A 22,542-nucleotide genomic window follows, 5' to 3' on the forward strand; every position below is an offset into this window, starting at 1 on the left:
GCCTTTTACAATTCTACTTTGTCTTTGGTTTCCCCTGTTTCAATGGCTCTCCACCTGAAGTCCAAATTCCTTACTATGAAATACAAGGGTCTTCAAAACCTGACCGCTGCCCATCTTTCACCATCCCTGCATATACTCCCTCTACCAGAAGTTTGCAAACCAGTGGAATCACTGAAGCAGCTGGGTATTTTTTAGAGCTTTTCGGGTGATCTTAAGAGCAGTAGCGGCTGAGAATCACTGTCCTCTCTTAAACCAAACTACTTGTCATACTCCCATGTAAAAAGCAAACACATATGCTAGTCCCTCTGTATGCCTTCTTTTCATACTTTGCCCTGTCTTCTGGGATGAATTCACAGCCTCTCTTAAAAACTCAACTACTATCTCTTCTTTGAAGGAAGAACTCTTTGCTTCCTTTCTCCTCCAGGCAAATGGAATTGGTTGTTTCTTGCATTTTGCTTTCACAGTATCTTGTGCTTACATCTGTTATAGTACAGCCCACACTGTTCATGAAGCAGACTGTCTAAATGTTTGTCTATTCTACTAAACACTGATTTCATTTGAAGGCAGGGATTATATCCTATTCATCTTTATATTCTCTGATTGGGCACAGAGACTAGAAGTTAATAGATATGCAATAAATGTTTACTGAAAATACCCTGAATTGTTTGGAGCCTGTTGAATGGACCAGGAAAGATGTAAAAGAAAACAAAATCAAAACGATACCTTTCTACCTACCATCCTATTTCATTTAGGAGAGGAAAAACTTTTTCATTCTATTTAATTCCACATTTAGAAACAAAAGTCAGATTCATATATAAAATAAAAGTGAAACTGAAATAAAAATTTCACTTGAAGTAGATCAATCAACAATGACAACTGGATGCCTTCCAGTTTTAATAGTAAGGGTAGAAGAAAACAAAAGGGTTCTGGATGTCTGACAAGAGTACTGGGAAGGAGGAAATGAAGTACAGAAAAGGAATTGTACTGAGTTAAAATCATCACAAATCTTAAGAGGGATTCAATAGCAAATGTCCAATTGGTGAACTAAAATAGGGTATGCATATTAATTATATTAAAATATGGATACAAATTCCAAGAATCCAGAGGGAAGTAAGGGTGGTGGTAGGAGACAGCATTTTTTTTTTTTCAAGTAATAAACCAGCTGGGCATGGTGGTTGACGCCTGTAATCTCAGCACTATGGGAGGCCGAGGCAGGCAGATTACGAGGTCAGGACTTCAACACCAGACTGACCAACATGGTAAAACCCCGTCTCTACTAAAAATACAAAAATTAGCCAGGTGTGGTGGCACACGCCTGTAATACCAGCTATTCAGGAGGCTGAGGCAGGAGAATTGCTTGGAGGCAGGAGAATTGCTTGAACCCAGGAGGCAGAGGCTGTAGTGAACTGAAGTCATGCCACTGCACTCTGGTCTGGGTGACAGAGCAACACTCTGTCTAAAAAAAAAAAGGTAATAAACCTTCCAGTACTATTTGTTCCCCAAACCAAAAACTACTATTTAAAAAAGTGTAGTAAATCAGGGACTGGATTACCAAAAGAATAATGACATCAGGAGACAATGAAATACTACATAAACTTTACTACTAGGAGTACTAGGAAAAGAAGAGTACTTCTATCCTGCAACTGTTTATTCTCAACTTTACTTAATGATTTATAAATATTTGTATTTTGATATATATAAAATTTTATCCCAAAGGAATTCATTAATTAAGGTATCTACTATACAGATAAAACCTGCAAATCATTTTCCAGATAAGCAACTTCTTAAATGGAAAGATACACTAAAATAATAATAATAATGATGGTAATAGTCATTATTTCTTTGAATCTTAAGCACAATGTATAATCTGTAGTCATTTCTATAATACTGTGCCACTAGACTTAACCATTAATTTGTAAAAATTCAAGACAGAGAATGCAAAACAGCAAAAGACAAAAGATTCTTCTTTTTGTTTTTCCCTCTTAAGACAGGTTCTCACTTTGTCACCCAGGCTGGAGTGCAGTGACACAATCACAGCTGACTGCAGCTTCGACCTCTTGGGCTTAGGTCTTCGTCCCACCTCAACCTCTCGAGTAGCTGGGACTACAGGCACGTGGCACCATACCCAGCTAATTTTTTGTGTTTCTTGTAGAGATGGGGCTTTGCCATGTTGCCCAGGCTGGTCTCAAACTCCTGGTCTCAAGCAATCCTGCCTCGGCCTCCCAATATGCTGGGATTACAAGTGTGAGCCAACCTACATGGCCCAAAATATTTTTCAAGATTTTCAATTGCTGCCCCAAATGTCAAAACTTCAATACAGATAAAGCTAAGTATATCTGATGATTAGCCAAATTGTGTTTCATGGCAAATGCCTCTATGGTCTTTTAAAAAACAAAAACATGTTTGGGCCGGGCGCGGTGGCTCACGCCTGTAATCCCAGCACTTTGGGAGGCCGAGGCAGGTGGATCACGAGGTCAAGAGATCAAGACTATCCTGGTCAACATGGTGAAACCCCGTCTCTACTAAAAATACAAAAAATTAGCTGGGTACGGTGGTGCGTGCCTGTAATCCCAGCTACTCAGGAGGCTGAGGCAGGAGAATTGCCTGAACCCAGGAGGCCGAGGTTGCAGTGAGCCGAGATCGCGCCATTGCACTCCAGCCTGAGTAACAAGAGTGAAACTCCGTCTCAAAAAAACAAAACAAAGCAAAACCCGTTTTAACTAAAAATATAGCCAAAAGGGATCCTTGGGTTCTTTTTTAAAAGGAAGTTGAATTTTCTTATGGACCAACTCCTCTGAAAATAATCCAAATACTAAATCTAGAACTTACATTTGGAATATGGGTACCTATAAAGAACATAACTGTGGTTAAGTGATCTAACTTTCACCATGTTTTGCTTTTTAAAAAATATCTATCGAAAATATGTTTAATGAACAGAAAAGATAAATATCTAAAATTATTTTATTGCTCTTCATAAAACAAATGCCTATGAAACAGGAGGCAGGTAAAATTACTAAATAGTCCCAATTCTGGGAAAATATCAAGGAATGTTCCAAAGTCCAGAAAATATAAAGTGAGAACATTCTTGATAGTTTTTCAAAAACTTTGACTAGAGCTAAAACCTACAATTTTCAAAGACTTAGTATAAGTATATTAATTTTTTTTAAAAAACTAAACTGATAATCTGATGCTACAGGGGCTACTAACGCTTACCTCAAGGGAACCTACTGCAGATAAAGTCCCGTCACTTGCACAGTTCTTTCAGCTGCCTGCCAGTTGTTTCTGTGGAAGGGAAAGCCTGATGAGTGAGAGCCCTATGCCATACTCCTTTGGAGTGTCAGGGTGCCTGCACAGAACTGCACAAAACTGTCTATCTAGAGATTCCTAGATGCTTTCAACAACACAGAGCTAAAAAGATGCCACCTTTGAAGTTCCCTTTCCTCTGAACACTGAAACAAAATGCCTAAGAGTTTTGAGTGCTAATGAACTACTGGTATTATCAAGGTGATAGGTCTACTCTAACCCAAGCAGAAAAAAGACAAAAATGGATCAAGTAGAAATAAGATTGACAGGGAAAACACACACACACACACACACACACACACACACGCACACACGCACGCGACAGAACTGTATCATCCAAGGAGAGAAAAGGCTATATCCACCAAGAGTCGAGCTGTAACATCAACACGTGAATGGTAAAACCCAAAGGACTTCCTGTCTACACATTTTAAAAATATGTCATCAAGTATATCATGCTCAAAGTAAATTATACCATGGCTCTAAATGCCTGCTTGTAAAATCCCAGATATTTTCTTGGTGGGGTCAGTAAGGGGAGAAATTAAGAGAGGAGGGGATTCTTCAGATTTTTTTTAAGTAAGAAAAGTGCAAACCAGCAGCATGATTCCATAAGAAACTCTGAAGAGGGGAAAAATGTGTATATGTATCTCAGAAAGTACACAAATTCTTACTAAGTATCAAACTAATAGAAAACTGGGAAACTCAACATACTTAAAAACCACCTTCCTCTCACAGAATTATGAATGGCTAATAATTGTTTCCAGTAAGAACATATATACATCATTCATTTACAAGTTCAGCTACATAATGGAAGAAACTATATCTTCTTTCTAATGCCAAATGCAGTCTTCAGTCTTAATGTTGTGCTTCATAAGGCAGGACAAAAAATTCCTATAAGAAATTTTAAAAGCATTAACCCTTAGCAAAAGAAGTGAGGACGAAACGAAAAACTAATTAAAACGGTGATTCCAGCTTTTACTTTAATAGCACCATATTTAAAATGAAATTACTTACCTCTGATTCTTTGTCACTTAAAGATCCCAAGCTTCCAAAACTGTGATTAGAGCTTTCATTATTTGTTGAGGCCTGTTAAAGATTTTTTAAGAGGTAAAAATTAGGGGTAATTTTTTAAAGCAGTCGGAGTAATTTTAAACAAACATATTAAAAGTACATAATCTATATTCATAAATAAAAATAAAGTATGATTCCTTTAAACAAAGAAGCCAAATCAGGTAAAAATAAGAAATACCAAGCTCTTAACACTATAAATACCTTGGAAAGTTTTATCAAGTCAATAAAGTTCTGCTGTGTTTTAGGAACTGACTTTATTAGCTGATTTTTTAAGATCCCAGTTAAAAAGCAAAGGAATTGGGCCACTGTTAGGATAACAAGATCCATAAAATTATTACCCAATATATTAAAAACTAATGCCATCTTTGGCTGAAAGTATTATTTGGGCTCTTCAGGTCCCTTCACAATTAACAAATTCCATCATGTCTCATACACACATCTTTGCCTTTTTCTGTTATTAATAAACTGTCCTAGTTTATTATTATTATTATTGTTAGTTTTAACACAATCTCTTCAAGAAAAAATTACCATCTTGACCACTCTGATTGCTTTAATTGCTTTGCTCAAGCATTTCTCCATTTATTTCCTTGACAATATTTTTGAACTATAGCAAAGAAAAGAGAACTAACATTCTGCAGGAGGAGGTCTGATTTGTTTCAAATATGCTTCTATGATACTTATTATCTTGTGGACTTTTTTGTACCATCAGTACATCAGATCAAGGTCTTCCAGAAGGCTAGAACACCTCTTAGGCCAGGAGGCTGACAGGTTATGGCATATATGACAAAGATGATGCAAGAATTAACATTACATACAGGTAAGCCAGTTAACATCCTTATGTTTCACCTCCATGTGTAAGAGTAGTCGCTGCTAATCCTACTATGAATAGGTTGAAAGTTGGACTATAATTATATAATTGAAATTAGATTAATTTCCAAAGTGACAACTCTGAGCCATTGCATACATGTCTACTACTATGCTGGATATGGTAAAAGCTGCTGTCAACAAAGAATAGGACTTGAACTAATTACAATTCAAGTCATACTTGGAAGAAGTTATAATCTAATTATGGCAAGATTATCAAATTTGAAACAACAGCAATTAAGAAGTAATAAATTAGAAAGATTCTGGGGCAATAAGGGTAGTAGCAAAGTGTTCGAACATCTGTAAATGCCAACCAAAAAATGTATATAACTAAACAGTAAACCAAAAACCCACAGACAATTTTTACAACAAAACTAGGAGACAAGAATCTCCATGAGTCCCCCCTCAAAACAGCAGACGAAAACAAGTCAACAACAACCATAGATAATGTATGGTATCATTATCAGTATGGGAGGAAGCAGAAAGAAACAGACGTCTAATAACCAAGAACAAAAGACACCTATAACAGCCAACAAGTTAAGTACAGAAGCTAAGTTAACAAGTACAGAAAGGTTTTGCACCTAAGTGGAAGGAGGTCATGGTGACGGGTGACATGAGAGCAGTCTAGCCTCTATGAATCCTTGAAACTGATCTTTACATAACAGGGTAGTACAATGAGCATAAATTACTGGGTGTGGAATGAAAACTGAGTACTATATAGGTACAATGACAATAATGGAAAGAGAATATTCAGACAAAGTGGGGAGGGAATGCAGCCTAGCAATCTCAGAAACTAAATGCCATAGTTTTGAAGCATGTCTAAAACAGCAGCAGAGACAGCCTTGTAAGAAAAGCTATCTTGAACCACACCTCCCATTTAAGTGTCCAGGAAATCCAATTTCACATGAAAGTAGGCAAAAGAAAATTATGTAGGTCATAAAGGTATTATAAGGAAAAAGAAAGTAAGATAAAGAATAACATCCAGATAATAAAAGCATACCAGGAACACACATCCACAAAATAGGTAAAAATTCTAATCTACTATTTTTAAAATGAGCTAAAAGATATTACAAAAATGACTCAAGACATGAAACAACTATATAAATTGGATTTCAAAAAACTGAGAAAAAAGGGAACAGAACTCAAGAAAGCATTAGAAATAGAAGAAAAATCATTTCAGAAATAAAGAGTAAATCTCAATGCACCCAAGAGCAAATATATACAGAAGATAATGCTTTAAGAGAACTAGAAGGCAAAAAAGAGGGACATTTTTGAAATCAAAAGAAATGATAAAAAGGATTTGAGAGTAAGCAACAGCCGATGAATCAACAAAGATGAACAGACAGATAACAGAAGACCCTCAAAACTACTGAAGACAGAAAATAGTAAAAACTGTAATTCAAGAAAATGTCTCTGACGGCTAAGCACAGTGGCTCATGCCTATAAAATCCCAGAACTCTGGGAGGCCATGGTGGGCAGATCACCTGAGGTCAGGAGTTCAAGATCAACCTGACCAACATGGTGAAACCCTGTCTCTACTAAAAATACAAAATTAGCCATGCATGACGGTGCACACCTGTAATTCCCAGCTACTGGAAGGCTGAGGCGGGAGAATCACTTGAATTTGGGGGGTGGAGGCTGCAGTAAGCCGAGATCACACCATTGCACTCCAGCCTAGGCAACAAGAACAAAACTCCATCTTGAAAAAAAGAAAAGAAAATGTCTCTGACATTTTCAGTTGTCAGTCTCTTGTTGTCGGTTGTCATTTTTTAAATGTTCAATTAAAAAAACTGAAATTACTGATTGACAGCACCACACACACCTAAGAATAACAACCCAGAAAGCCAATATCAAAGGCAAACACTTTATGCCAGAAGAAAATGGAGTGACATAAGATATTCAAGGAAAGAAAATAAAAGCAAAGTGTTTTATATTCAGTAAAATCGATTTTAAACACATGGAAAACACACATAAACAATTACCAAAAATGCAAGCAATTAGGGAACCCTGCTTCCATGAGCCCTTCCTAAAGAATCTACTACAGAACAATCTTAAGACAACCAAAATGTATGGTTTATCAGCCTAAGAACTGAAGGCAGGCAATAATATGACTTAATGTTGAAAAGATTAAATAACGAGAGAATATATAATATTTAATGACTAAAGGCATGCAAAGTTAGTAATACAATGTCTTTAAAACTAGGGGATGGAAAGCATATACAAAACACCTTCTTGGCTGTTTTCAGTACCCACTTTGTTCATTGTACTAATGTTATTTTGAGACAGCTATGTGGGTGAAATACAGAATAAAGTAAAATAATTAAGGGATATCCAATTCTATTTTCTACTTTATATCTTCAAGAACCATAATTCACAGTATAAAGATGCATATGAAAAAAAAACCCTTTCCTGAGTTTGAATTGGAAAATCAATAAAAATTCACTAAATACTATCTTTTCAAACAAATAATAAAAATGTAAGTAGATAGGTAGATGAGTAAGATTCCACCACCAGTAAAAAGAGAACACCCCATTTTCCACAGATAACTACAAATTGTGGAAAAAACGATTTAAAAAAGCAACTACCTGAAGACATTGAACAAACCAAAAGTAGGCAGAATCTAAGTACAAGACGACATTTAGAAGAAGGGAATAGAGGCTGGGTGCAGTTACTCACACCTGTAATCCCAGCACTTTGGAAAGCCAAGATGGGCAGATTACTTGAGGTTACGAGTTCGAGACCAGCCTGGCCAACATGGCAAAATCCCGTCTCTACTAAAAATACAAAAAATAGCTGGGTGTCATGGTGCATGCCTGTAATCCCAGCTACTGGGGAGTCTGAGGCAGGAGAATCGCTTGAACCAAGAAGATGGAGGTTGCAGTGAGCAGACAATGTGCTGCTGTATTCCAGCCTGGGCAACAGAGCAAGACTCCCTCGAAAAAGGAGACGACAGGACAGGACAGGACAGGACAGGACAGGAGGAAGGGATGTGGGAGGGGGAGGGGGAGAGAGAGGGGAGGGGAGGGGAGAGGGAGGGGGAGCGGAAGAGGAAGAGGAGGAGGAGGAAAAAAGGAAGAGAAAGAGGAAGAAGAAGAGGAGGAGGAAGAGGAAGAAGAAGAAAGATCTGGGTGGGAGAGTCCCAAATTCTGCATATTAACTCTGCCTACTTCTCTTGGCTGGTCACTGATCTATGCAAGAATGGAGTGGATGATAAGCAAACAGGGATGTCAGTGCTGCCCTCTGCAGGGAAGAATGTCAGTGCTGCCCTCTGCAGGGAGCTAGTTTAAGTATCAGTCTAGCCAAGTGAACTGCCTGCTAAAACAAAAAAAAACAAAAAACAGTCTCGGAGGTCACTACAATGTGTCATTCACAGTGTACAGGATACAATAAAAACTTCTAATCATATGAAGAAACAAGAAAAAGTGATCCATACTCAAGAGAAAAGACAATCAATAGATACTAGCCATGAAGTAACACAGATTTGGAATCAGCAAATAAATACCATAAAGCAGCTAATGTAACTCCAAGTGACAAAAGATTGGAAAATTCAGCAGAAAAATTAAAACTGTAAGAAAAGCTGAATGTAAACTGAAAATGTCACTTTTTAAAATAAAAAATGAATGGGCTTAACAGAAGAATGTAAAAAGACAGTACTAAAGATAGGCCAAGAGAAATTACTCAAAGTAAAGAATGGAGAGAAAAATACCAAAATAGTGTATGTTGGACACCATGAAGCAGTCTAATATACATATAACTGGATTTATAAAATGAGAAAAAGAAGCAAAAAAAATTTTGAAGAAATGACAGTCAGAAAAATCCCAAAATTTGGCAAAGACATTAATTTATGGACTGAAGAGTTCACTCAATTTCCCCAGCAGGGTAAGTACAAAGAAAACCATACCTAGGCATATCACAGTCAAACTGCTGAAAACCAAAGATACAGAAAAAAATCTCAAAAGCAGCTGGAGAAAATACACATGAGAACAAAAAAGTATAAAAGTAACTGCTGACTTGTCATGATAAATGCTGGAGGCCAAATTTACTCTCTGGAAATCGTAAGCTAGGAAAACTCTGTACTAAGAATGCATAAGGCACAGCTGAAAAAACAGAGAAGGTTAAGCAGAAAGTCTAAAGAGACCCTTAGGCCCCATTTTTGTTCTCAATTCTAGAAAGCTAGCAGCCAAGCTTTTACTCCACAGGTACGAGACTATAAAAATCTCTCTCTCTGGGAAAACAGACCATCTGAAGAGCCAAGACATAGATACCAAGAGTCTTAAGTCCCTCAAAGAAATGACCTAACTAGATCATCCTACTACAAAACCCATCCATAGCTGGATATGGTGGCTCACACCTATAATCCCAGCACTTTGGGAAGCTAAGGTGGACAGATGGGTTGAGCCCAGGAGTTTGAGACCAGCCTGGGCAACATGGTGAAACCCTGTCTCTATGGAGGAAAAAAACATTAGCCAGGTGTGGTGGCATGCACCAGTAGTCCCAGCTACTGAGGATCACTTGAGCCCAGGAGGCAGAGGCTGCAGTGAGCTGTGACTGTGCCACTGCACTCCAGCCTGGGTGAGACCCTGTCTCAAAAACACCCGAAAACAAAACCCGTCCATCAGTCAGTAGACCCTGTCTAGTTACACCAAGTTTCCAATAAGTGTTTAAAAGTGCCTAATGCACAGATATGAACAAAGTCCAACATCACCCAAAAAATAACTCAAAAAACTCTTCCAGAACTGGAAAGCATGTTTCTGGATTAGAAAGACACATTTAAAAAAAAATCAAGCACAATGGCTTAAAGAAAACCAAACCAAGATACACCATAATAAATACTTTTAAATTCCAGAGACAAATACAAGCTCCTAAATAAAAGCTTCCAGCAAAGAACAAATAGAGTATTTACAAAGAATCTGGAATCAGAATGGCATTGGAGGGTTCAAAAGTAACATTGGAAGCTAGAAGACAATGGAACAATGCCTTCAAAATCCTGAGAAAATGATTTCCAACCTAGAATTCTACTCGTAAGATACACTAAAAACAAAGTGGGCGGAGGAAAATATGCAAGGTCTCAAAAAATTCACTACCTACGTATCTTTCCTCAAGAAGCAACCAGAGAATCTGCTCCACCAAAACAAGGAATAAACTAAGAAAGAGAAGATATGGGATACAGGAAATAGCTCAAACACAGAACAGACACAAAAGTCTCCCTGATCCCATGATGATCTTGGCTCACTGCAAACCACCTCCCAGGCTCAAGTGATTCTGCCTCGGCCTTCTCAGTAGCTAGGATTACAGACATGTGCCATCATGCCCAACTACTTTTTGTATTTTTGGTAGAGACAGGGTTTCACTATGTTGGCCAAGCTGATCTCGAACTCCTGGTCTCAACAGATCTGCCTGCCTCGGCCTCCCAAAGTGTTGGGATTACAAGAGTAAGCCACCACATCTGGCCTGGCTTTTGAAATTATGAACATGAATTGTGCGTCTTTTCCTTCTTGATTTGAAGGAATTCTTCCCATATTCAGGGCATGAATTTACAGTTTGCCTTTTCACAACTTGCTGTATCATTTCAACGTAGTTACATTTATCAAATGTTTTCCTCTTGGCTACTGCCTTTTGGAACCTATTTATGAAATCTCTGTCAATCTAAAGTCATGAAGATAATCTATTCATTTTATTAAAAGTTTATTGCTTTACCTTTCCCATTTAAAACTACAATTCACCTGAAATTGATTTTTGTATCATGGTAAGAGTTCAGATTCAAGAGTTATTTATCTTCCCATATAGTTGTCCAATTGATAAAGCACATCTATTATAATGAGCAACCACTCCCCACTGCACTGCAATATCACCTTTGTCATAGATCAAATTACTACTTACAGAGGGGTCAACTGCTAGACTTTATTCTCTTTCATTGGCCTGTTTTTCTATCCATGTCAGTATCACACTGACTTTATTACTAACTTTCTCTCTTTTTTATTTTTTAAGAGATAGGGTATTGCTCTGTCACTCAGGCTGGAGTGCAGTGCAGTGGCATGATCATAATTCACTGCACCCTAGAACTTCTAGGCTCACACGATCATCCTGCTTTAGCTTCTTAAGTAGCTGGGATTACAGACACGAGCCACCATGCCTGGTTTAATTTTATCAGTAAGAATATCAAAAAATATTCTTGATATCTAATAGCATAATTCCCCCAGCTCTGTTACTGTCCTTTCAGGCTGCCAGGACCATTCTTGGTCTTTACATTTTTATATAATTTTGGAATCAGCTTCTTAACTTCCACCCTCCCCAAAATCCTGCTGGGATTTTAACTGGGATTGCACTGAAGCTATAGATCAATTTAGTAAGAAGTGATAGCTTTATAATATTGAGTCTTCCAATTTTTGAACACTGCATCTCATTTATTTAGGCCTTCTTTGATTTCACTGTTTTACAGTTCTCAGTGAAGATGTCTTAAGTATCTTTTGTAAGATTTATTTCAAAGTATTTATATTTTAATATTATATTTAATATTATAACATTAATATTAATTTTTTTTGAGACAGAGTCTCGCTGACACCAGGCGCCAGGCTGGAGTGCAGTGGTGCAATCTTCGCTCTCTGCAAACCCTGCCTCCCGGGTTCAAGCGATTCTCCTGCCTCAGCCTCCCAAGTAGCTGGGACTACAGGCACACGCCACTATGCCCTGCTAATTTTTGTATTTTGGTAGAGACGGGGTTTCACCATGTTGGCCAGAATGGTCTCAATCTCTTGACCTCATGATCTGCCCACCTCAGCTTCCCAAAGTGCTGGGATTACAGGCGTGAGCCGCCACGCCTGGCTTATATTAATATTTGACAACAATTTTTAATATTGTATATGATATCTTTCTAAAACTTCATTTTCTACTTATTTGTTGTTGATATGCAGAAATATAACTGATTTTAATATACGATTTCTAATCAATGACCTTAGCTAATTTACTTATTAATTTTAATTATTTGTAGATTCCTCGTGATTTTTCTTTATGTCATTAATCATGTTATGGAGAAAAGCTCTATTTCTTGATATAGGTGCTGCTTACATCACTGTTTTCAGTTTGTGAACATTTATTGAGTATAATATACTTATGATTTGTGCATTATTCTAAATATACTGAGGAAGAGAACTACTTATTGCCTATGCTATTTGAGTGGTTTTTGCTACAAAGTCATCAAAATCCGAGATTTTCCTAGGTATTCATTTTCTAAAACCACATATTTAAAAAGCTTAAATCTCAGTATTAATTCTTTGGAGATTAAAACTGATATTTCCCCATATATAAGCACTCATTTATTCTTAACACTAACTTTTTATACCAGAATTCATCCTCTATCAATAAAAAAAATCTTTCCTAGCTCCACTGTAACTACACTTTATAAGGCTTTTATTAGTAATTTGCCAAAAGTTTGGTAAAAAGAACAGTATTTAAACAAGCAGATACAATAGTTTACTAAGAAACTATTAAAATTAAAAATTAATTTTCTCAGTTGCACTAGTCATATTTTAAGTCCCCAGTAGCCACATGTGGCTAGTGGCTACATATTAAGCCGTAGAGATATAAAAGATGGCCATCATATCAGAAACTTCTATTGGACAGTCGTTATAAGATAGGGTGTCAGCAAACTATGACCCTCTGCCTGGTTTTATACATAAAGTTTTATTGGAACAAAGCCATACTCATTTGATTACTTATGGTATATGTCTGCTTTAGTACTACAATGGCAGAGTTGAGCAGTTTTGATAGAGACCATATGACCTACAGATATTTAAGATATTTCTGTAAAGAAAAAGTTTACCAACCTCTGCTACAAACCATAATGAAAATCACAAAAATCAGTGCTTGAGTTCAATGCCTGAGAGGAACTAATTAGGTTAAGAGGGAATATCATATTTCATCAATAGATGCCCCCAAAAAAGATATAATCTAGTATAAACATTCCTTGCATCCCTAAAAAAGCATTTACTGACTTAAATTTGGGGTTTGAAAGTCAAGTCTTATGATACACAGTGCAGTAAACATTTCCAATTTTAGGTATTCAACCTCCATTCCAATTTCATGATAGCAACATAGTTTCCTTTTAGAAAACCATCCTGTCCTTGTACTTTTGATAGGACTAGAAATCAACCTGTCCAGCAACTACAGAAATTCTAAGGAAGGTCCTTCTCTCATACATATTCTTTACCCATACCTATAATCAAGAAACAAAAGGGAAAGCACAAATTCAGTACTAAATTAATCAACTCTCTTCCCCAGAAGTTTGAATCTCAAAGGAATGGTGTAATAAGCATGGGATAGCAGAGGGATGGATGTCTTTTCTTTTTGTTAATCCACTGGAGATCCCACAATCAAAAGGAAGAGCAGTTCCTGCTGCTTAGTTACCCAAGGTTTCCCTAGTTCCTGTACAACTCTGGTTTTCCAGGCCTCCAAACCATTCTGTGAATTGCCTGATATTCAGTCAGTAACTTCCCTTCTTTGCTTAAGGTACCTAGAGAAGTGGGGTTTTTTCTGCCAAAGGAAAAAAAATCCAGTAATTTAAAACAAAGTCAAATGCCTTAAAGAAGACTTATCCATCTATGACATTCACTTTTTAAAGGGCACACTAGATATATTGACTATGACCAGCTGTAGCCGAAACTATAAAACAGACTAAATTTTGGTTACCATCCACATTCTTAGCACCACCACTACTGGCTCTCTGTAGTTGTCAATTAGTTCTAAATATTAATCAAAGTGTTCAGATTTTTAGCTTGTAGCTCCCATCTCCCCAAGTACCTCTTTAGTTCACTAATATCCCAAAATATCCATTTACTGTGCCATTGGATTTAATTAGAATGCTTCTTATTTTAACATATTTTTTGAAATGTGGGTTTAATCTGCAAATGTTAAATCCTACTCCCATGGACAAAATGATGAATATGACCACCCAGAAGTTACCAAACTATGCTTGCTCTGCTGTGGTAATTACTAGAATAGACTTAAAGCATCTGAGGGCAAGGATTTTGTCCTCTGTCTATAAACCAAGGACACTAAACGGAAGCTTAAACATAATGAGTACTTTAAAATATATGCTGAGGAAATTAAGCAACTAGATGGATACTTTTTTCTTCGTGTGATGTTAACAGGTTACAAGTTAGGAAAATTTGTAAAATAAACAGGTACTGGCTTTATTTTCAGTTCCAAAGAGCTTGCTGGTAGTGGGCAATGCTAAAAGCATAGTATTAAAGCAAGTCCACAAGGACCAAATGACTCCATGTAAACTCTCAGTGCAATTCAAAATTTTCCCCCAGTACTCTTAAAAATATATGCCAGTCTCAAAATTAGCCTCCTAATTGCCTCAGTCTCCAAAGTTTCTGAATCAGGATACACTGTTTTGATTTCTTATAGTTAAAAGTATTTCATTCTCCCAAAATTGAGCATATAACTGCAGAAGACACAGAGCTAAGTGCTGAAACCACTAAAATATGCCACAGTCCTTTGTCCTAAAGGACTTAGTAGTCCAGTAAGAAACAAATAATTAAAAATATGTTGGAACAAATTTTGCCTAGGTACACATAGGTGTTGAAGAGGGACACAGGAGATCCACCAGATTTGGATTTGGTACCTCAGATGGAAAAAGGTAATCAGAGAAACATCCTTAAAATGATACCTGATCTGACCTTGACATTCAAATAGTGATGTGTCTGCTGAAAACAAAGCACATGTGGGCATCTGAAAGTGAACTGTATGTTCAAAGGAAAGATGTGAAAAACCACATCCATGTAGGGAACCACAAATAGTTTGTTATGAGTAAAGTACAATGTGAAGAAAAGATGGAAGGCAGGGCATCAAATTAGGCTACAGTGGTAAGGCAGGAATCAGAAAAACCTTACAATGTCAGGTAATTTGAACTTCAACTTAAAAACTATGTGAAACCATTTTAAAAAAACTTCCAAGCAAGAGAGTAAGTAATCAGATGTGCCTTTTAGAAAAATCAGTCAAGCTAAGAACATGGCAACTTGAACCCAAATTCCAAACTCACTTGCTGTCCCCCTGGGGAGGATTTAACAGTAAAGTAAACCAGCAGCTGATAGACATCCTTTTTCTTTTTTCTTTTTTTACTGGGGGATGCAGGGTGGAGGTAGAGATGGAAAGATTTGTAAAGAATAACTGGACCATTTTCAAGCATTAGCTGTGTGCAGTGGTGTGTACTTGTAGTCCCAGCTACTTTGGGAGGCTGAGGTGGGAGGATCACTTGGAGAGGAAGAGAAGGAGAATAGAAAGGAAGGGGAGAAAGGGAGGATACCTGGACCACAAAAGTGATTTCACTTATATCTGAACAGCTTCTTAATGCCACTGTTAACAAGGCTAGCAACATTAGTAATTTAGAATAGGTAAATAAGATCAGCCCTGCCTTTCTGGTCAAATCTATGGTGAAGAATGTCCACAGGGCTATGTAAAGGTAGATCTGACAGAGACTTAAGTTGATCACTTCTGCATAATGAGAAGACTCCCCTTACCCAACTGCCCCATGCTGCTCTAGAAGCCACCCAATTGTATCCAACACTAAGAGTAAGAGAAAGGAACATCTGGTAAACCTCACCACCAATCAATCTACCATTGGCCTAACCAGAATGAATACTGTGGCAAGAAAATCTTACAGGTAATTTAAGGAGTCTAATTAGCTTGCAAGGGAGAGCCCCAGTCAAATACAGAATAGGGAGCTCAAGTGGAGCAGAAATTAAGGTCAGAGCAGAAACAGATCTTTTAAAAGTATACTGTTTGAATTTTAAAGTAGGTATAATTAGAAATAAGAGAGTTGACAGTGAAACGCAATTGCAAAAATTTAGTCAGTAAAGAGTAGGGGCAGAAACATTGCTAGAAATAAAATTAGTAATCTAGAAAATGAAGTAGAATCATCCCCTAACATCAAAATACGAAGAGACTAAAATCATAAGTTTAAAAAAAAGATACAGTGGACATATCTAGAGGATCTACTATGAAAATAACTGGTTTTCAGAAGGGAGGAAACAGACTAAGAAAAAAAATCAGGCCGTGTGCGGTGGCTCAAGCCTATAATCCCAGCACTTTGGGAGGCTGAGGCGGGTAGATCATGAGGTCAAGAGATTGAGACCATCCTGGTCAACACGGTGAAACCCCTTCTCTACTAAAAATAACAAAAATTAGCTGGGCATTGTGGCGCGCACCTGTAGTCCCAGCTACTTGGGAGGCTGAGGCAGGAGAATTGCCTGAACCCAGGAGGCGGAGGTTGCGGTGAGCTGAGATCGCGCCATTGCACTCCAGCCTGGGTAACAAGAGCGAAACTCCATCTCAAAAAAAAAAAAAGAAAGAAAGAAAAAAATCAAAGAAATATTAAAAAGAAAACTTCCCTGAGCTGAAGAAAAATTAAAAACTAGAAGACATCAAAAATAGTACCTATAAAAACTGAGATACTATGAGAAAGCAGAAGAAAGACATTTTCAAACACACAAACTCAAAACATGGCAGCATGTATTCAAGAATGCTTAAAAGAGTGACACTGTAAGGGCAAGCAATACTCTCAAACTAAATTTTCTAAAGGGGGAGAAAAGGGTACCAGATACAGGTTTATGTATGACTGCCATAAAAATTTATTATAAATCACAAATATGTAGAAATTAAACAACATACTCCTAAATAACCAATAGGTCAAAGAATAAATCTCAAGGGAAATTAGAAAAAAAACTTTGAGATGAAGGAAAACAAAGACACTGCATATCAAAATATATGAGATATAGCTAAAACAGTGCTTAGAGGGAAAATTGTAACTGTAAATGCCTATGTTTAAAAAGAGATCTTATATCAATAACCCAACTGTCCACCCAAAAAACACTAAAAAAAAGAAAAGCAAACCAAAACCAAACCAAGCTGGGGAAAAATATATATCACAGCAAAAACAAATGAAATAGAGAATAGAAAAACAATAGAGAAAAAAAAATCAATAAACCAAAAGTTGAATCTTTGAAAACAAAACTGACAAATCTTCAGCAAGTCCTACCAAGACTAAAAGACGGAAGACTCCAATTACTACAATCAGAAATGAAAGAGCTCATGTTATTACCGACTTACGAAAAGAAGAATTACAAGAGATTATAATTAAAAGTTTTATGCCAACAAATCAGGTAACCAAGATGATATGGACAAATTCCTAGACAGACACAAGCTACCAAAAATGACTCTAGAAGGAATAAATGTCCTCAACAAAACACTAGCAAACCAAATTCAACAGCACATTAACAGGATCATCATACACCAAGATCAAGTAAAACATTCCTGAGATGCAAGGATGGTTCAACATACATAGTCAATAAATAGGATATACCACATTAACAGAATGAAGACTAAAAATCATATGATCATCTCAATAGATATAGAAAATGCATCTGACAAAATTCAACATACTTTCATGATTAAAAAAAACTTTCAACATCCTTTTATGATTGAAAAAACTCTCAATAAACTAGGTATAGAAGGAAGGTACTCAACATAATAAAGGCAAATAAATGATAAGTCCACAGCTCATTTCATACTTAAGGATGAAAAGCTAACAGCTTTTCCTCTAAAATCAGGAACAAGTAAGCCCATTCTCACCACTTCTATTCAATATAGTACCAGAAATCCTACCCAGAGCAATTAGGCTGAAGAAAAAGAAAAAAAAAAAAATGCAAGGCATCCAGTCAGAAAAGAATAAATAAAATTATCTCTATTTGCAGATGACATAATTGTATATATGGATAACCCTGAAGATTCCACCAAGAAACTAATAGAATTAGATAAACTAATTCAGTAAAGTTGCAAGACACAAAAATCAGTTGTGGCCAGGCATGCTGGCTCATGTCTGTAATTCCAGCACTTTGGGAGGCCAAGATGGGAAGACTGCTTGAGGCCAGGAGTTCAAGACCAGCCTGGTCAACACAGTGAAACCCCCATCTCTATAAAAAATAAACTGTTTAAAAAAATCCCACACTAAGGCTGAGCACAGTGGCTCACGCCTGTAATCCCAGCAATTTGGGAGGCTGAGGCAGGTGGATCACGAGGTTAGAAGTCCAAGGCCAGCCTGGCCAAGATGGTGAAACCCCATCTCTACTAAAAATACAAAAATCAGCCGGGCATGGTGGCATGCTCCTGTAATCCCAGCTACTCGGGATGCTGAGGCAGGAGAATTGCTTGAACCTGGGAGGCAGAGGTTGCAGTGCGCTGAGATCACGCCACTGCACTCCTGGCCTGGGCAACAGAGCCAGACTCCGTCTAAAAAAAAAAAATCCTACACTAAAAATCAGTTGTATTTCTATATACTAATGATGTGAAAAAGAGTTAAAACACTTCCATGTACAATCCCACATAAAAACAAACAAACAAAAAGTTAAGAATAATTTTAACCAGTCCAGGCAAGGTAGCTTATGCCTATAATCCCAGCACTTTGGGAGGCCAAGGCAGGTGGATCATTTGAGGCCAGGAGTTTGAGACCAGCCTGGTCAACAAAGTGAAACCCCATCTCTACAAAGAAATACAAAAATTAGCCTGTAATCCCAGCACTTTGGGAGGCCGAGGCGGGTGGATCACGAGATCAAGAGATCGAGACCATCCTGGTCAACATGGTGAAACCCCGTCTCTACTAAAATACAAAAAATTAGCTGGGCATGGTGGCGCATGCCTGTAATCCCAGCTACTCCAGAGGCTGAGGCAGGAGAATTCCTGAACCCAGGAGGCGGAGGTTGCGGTGAGCCGAGATCGCGCCATTGCACTCCAGCCTGGGTAAGAAGAGCGAAACTCTGTCTCAAAAAAAAAAAAAAAAAAATTAGCTGGACGAGGTGGCAGATGCCTACAATCCCAGCTACTCAGGAGGCTGAAGGAGGAGAACTGTTTGAACCCAGGAAGCAGAGGTTGCAGTGAACCAAGATGACACCACTGCACTCGAGCCTGGATGACAGAATAAGGCCCTGTCTCAAAAAAGAAAAAAACTAACAAAGGAAGTGAAAGATCTATAAAATAAAAACTATAAAACTGTTGAAAGAAATTGAAGACAATACAGATGGAAAGATATCCTGTTCTCATGAATTGAAAGAATTAATATTGTTTAAATGTTCATATCATCCAAAGTGATCTACAGATTCAGTGTAATCCTAATAAAATTCCACTGCCATTTAAAAAACAACCCTAAATTCATGTGTAATTTCAAAACACCCCAAAGAGCCAAAGTAAAACTGAGTAAGAACAAAGCTAGAGGCATCACACTACCCGATTTCAAAATATACAAGGTAATAATAATCAAAATAGCATAGTACTGGCATAAAAATAGACATATAAACCAATGGAACATAATAGCCTAGAAATAAATCCACACATGTAGGGTCAACTGATCTTTGGCAAAAGTGCGAAGAACACACAATGAGGAAAGGATAGTCTCTTCAATAAACGGCATTGGGATAACTGGTAATCCACATGCAGAAGTTGGAAACTGGACCCTTAACCCATACCATAGACAAAAATCAACTCAAAATGAATTAAAGACATAAGACATGACATTTTAAAAATATTAGAAGAAAACACAGGAAAAAAAGCTTCTTGACATTGGTCTGGGCAATGATGTTGAAAATGACCCCAAAAGCACAGCAACAAAAGCAAAAATATACAAATAATATTACATGAAACTAAAAAGCTTATGCACAAGAAAAGAACCAATCAATACAGTAAAGAGACACTCAAAATAATAGGACAAAATATTTGCAAACCATGTATCTGATAAGAGCGTAATATCCAAAATATTATAACTCAACTCAAGAGCAAGAAAAAAGCCTAATTTAAAAATAGGCAGCTGGGCATGGTGGCTCATGTCTGTAATCCCAGCACTTTGGGAGGCTGAGGCGGGAGGATCACCTGAGGTTGGGAGTTCGAGACCAGTCTGACCAATATGGAGAAACCCCTTCTCTACTAAAAAAACAAAATTAGCTGGGTGTGGTGGCGCATGCCTGTAATCCCAGCTACTCAGGAGGCTGAGGCATGAGAATCATTTGAACCTGGGAGGCGGCAGTTGCGATAAGCCTAGATCACACCATTGCACTCCAGCCTGGGCAACAAGAGTGAAATTCTGTCTCAAAAAAAAAAAAAAAGGCAAAGGACTTGGATACACATTTCTCAAAAGACAACATACAAATGGTCAACAGGTATATAAAAACATGTTCAACATAACTAATCATCAGGGAAATGCAAATTAAAACCACAATGAGATATCATCTCACACCCGTTAGGATGACTGCTATAAAAAGATGGAAGATGAAAGGTAAATGTTGCCAAGGATGTAGAGAAAAGGGAACTCTTGCACACTACTGGTGGGAACGTACATTCGTACAGCCATTATAGAAAACAGAATGGATGTTCTTCAAAAAACCCCGACAATTCCATCTTTAAAAGGAAAGGAAATCAGTATGTCAAAGAGATATCAGCACTTCCATGTTCATTTCAGCATTATTCACAATAGCCTACATGTAGAATCAACCTAAGAATCAGGCCAGGTGCAGTGGCTCATGCCTGTAATCCCAGCACTTTGGGAGGCCAAGGAGACAGGCGAATCACTTGAAGTCAAGAGTTTGAGACCAGCCTGGCCAACATGGTGAAATGCCATCTCTACTGAAAATACAAAAATTAGCTGGAAGTGACAGCAGGTGCCTGTAATCCTAGCTACTCAGGAGGCTGAGGCAGGACAATTGCTTAAATCCAGGAGGTAGAGGCTGCCGTGAGCCAAGATTCAATCACTGCATTTCAGCTTGGGTGGCAGAGCCAAGACGGACGGACAGACAGACAGACAGACAGACAGACAGAAGCAAAGAAGGGAAGGAAGGGAAGGAAGGGAAGGAAGGGAAGGAAGGGAGGAAGGGAGGAAGGGAGGGAGGAAGGGAGGGAGGGAGGGAGGGAGGGAAAGGAAGGAAATGGAAAGGAAGTAGGGGGGAGGGGAGGGGAGGGGAGAAAGAAGAGAGAAAAGAAAGAGAGAGAAAAGAAAAGAAGCCAGTAGAAGTCAGTTAAATACTGCTTGATCTCACATATGGAATCTCATGAAGCAATGAAGCAGAGGGTTTAACGGTGGTTGCCAGGAACTAGGAGGTAAGGAAAATGGGGAGATTTTGGTAAAAGGGTACAAAATTTCAGTTATGCTGAATGAATAAGTCCTGGAGCTCTAATGTATAGTATAGTGATTACAGTTAAATAATATAGTATTGTACACGTGAAATTTGCTAAGCAAATAGATCTTAAATGTTTTCTGCACACAATAAAAGTAACTATGAGGTGATAAACATTAATTATCTTAATAATGTTAATCATGTCACAATGTATACATAAATCAAAACACCACATATACACCTTAAATATATACAATTCCTATTTGTCAATCATACCTCAATAAAGCTGGGGAAAAGGATAGAAATAAAATAATCTGACTTATCCTATACAAGTAAAGAAATAGTAGTAGTATAATTAAAACAAACAAACATATAAAAACTACCCATGAAGAAAAGCTCAGGCCTAGACGGCATCACTGGTAAATTTTTCCAAATATATAAAGCAGAACTAACACTAATTCTTCACAAACTCTTCCAAAGAACAGAAGGGAGGGAACACTTACCAAGTCATTCTGGAAAAACAATATTACCTGATAGTGCAACCAAGCAAAAAACATCACAAGAAAACTACAGATCAGTATCCCTTACAAATATGGATGCAAAAATACTCAACAAAATACTATCAAACCAAATCCAGCAACATATAAAAAGGATTATACACATTGAGCGAACAGTATTCATTCCAGGAATGCAAGGTTAGTTAAACATACAACAGTTATATTAACAGAACAACAACAACAAAAACAAAACCCCACTGATCATCAACAGACATAGAAAAAATATCTGGGAAACCCAACATCCTGTTTGTGATTTAAAAGAAAAAAAGAGCCGCTCAGCAATCTAGAAACAGAAGGAAACTTCCTCAACCTGAGAAAGGACATTTAATGAAGCACTCACACAGCTTTCCTCTGTAAGATGACAAGATATATGCTCCCACCACTTCCATTCAACATCGTACTGGAGGTTCTAGTCAATAAGAATTAGCAAGAAAAAAACAAAAGGTAAATACTAAAGAAAGCAAAAACAATAACAGCAAAACCATTAAAGCTATTAAGTTCAGAAAGACTGCAAGACACAAGACTAATACACAAAAATCAAATGTATGTCTATAAAACTACCATGAGCAATGTGAAATATAAAACAACTTCCATCA

The 22,542-nt window shown here is 37.5% G+C and overlaps 1 protein-coding gene across 6 annotated transcripts in view; it reads right to left on the minus strand.

The window, feature by feature from the left end:
- The window catches only part of TLK1 (tousled like kinase 1), a 170,271-nt gene that overhangs the window by 80,001 nt on the left and 67,728 nt on the right, over positions 1 to 22,542 (minus strand). For 4 of the 6 annotated variants that reach the window (XM_064373373.1, XM_012468540.2, XM_064373372.1 and 1 more), the window contains one exon: positions 4,315 to 4,386. In XM_064373373.1, the coding sequence (XP_064229443.1) occupies positions 4,315 to 4,386 (72 nt within the window). Of the gene's footprint in view, positions 1 to 3,213; positions 3,283 to 4,314; positions 4,387 to 22,542 lie in introns of those variants that run through there. The other 2 variants (XM_064373375.1, XM_064373376.1) reach the window with 2 other exon arrangements.

The sequence above is a fragment of the Aotus nancymaae genome, unplaced genomic scaffold (assembly GCF_030222135.1).
Source record: "Aotus nancymaae isolate 86718 unplaced genomic scaffold, 86718_ANA_hifiasm-v0.15.2.pri h1tg000008l, whole genome shotgun sequence".
Lineage (NCBI taxonomy): Eukaryota > Metazoa > Chordata > Mammalia > Primates > Aotidae > Aotus > Aotus nancymaae.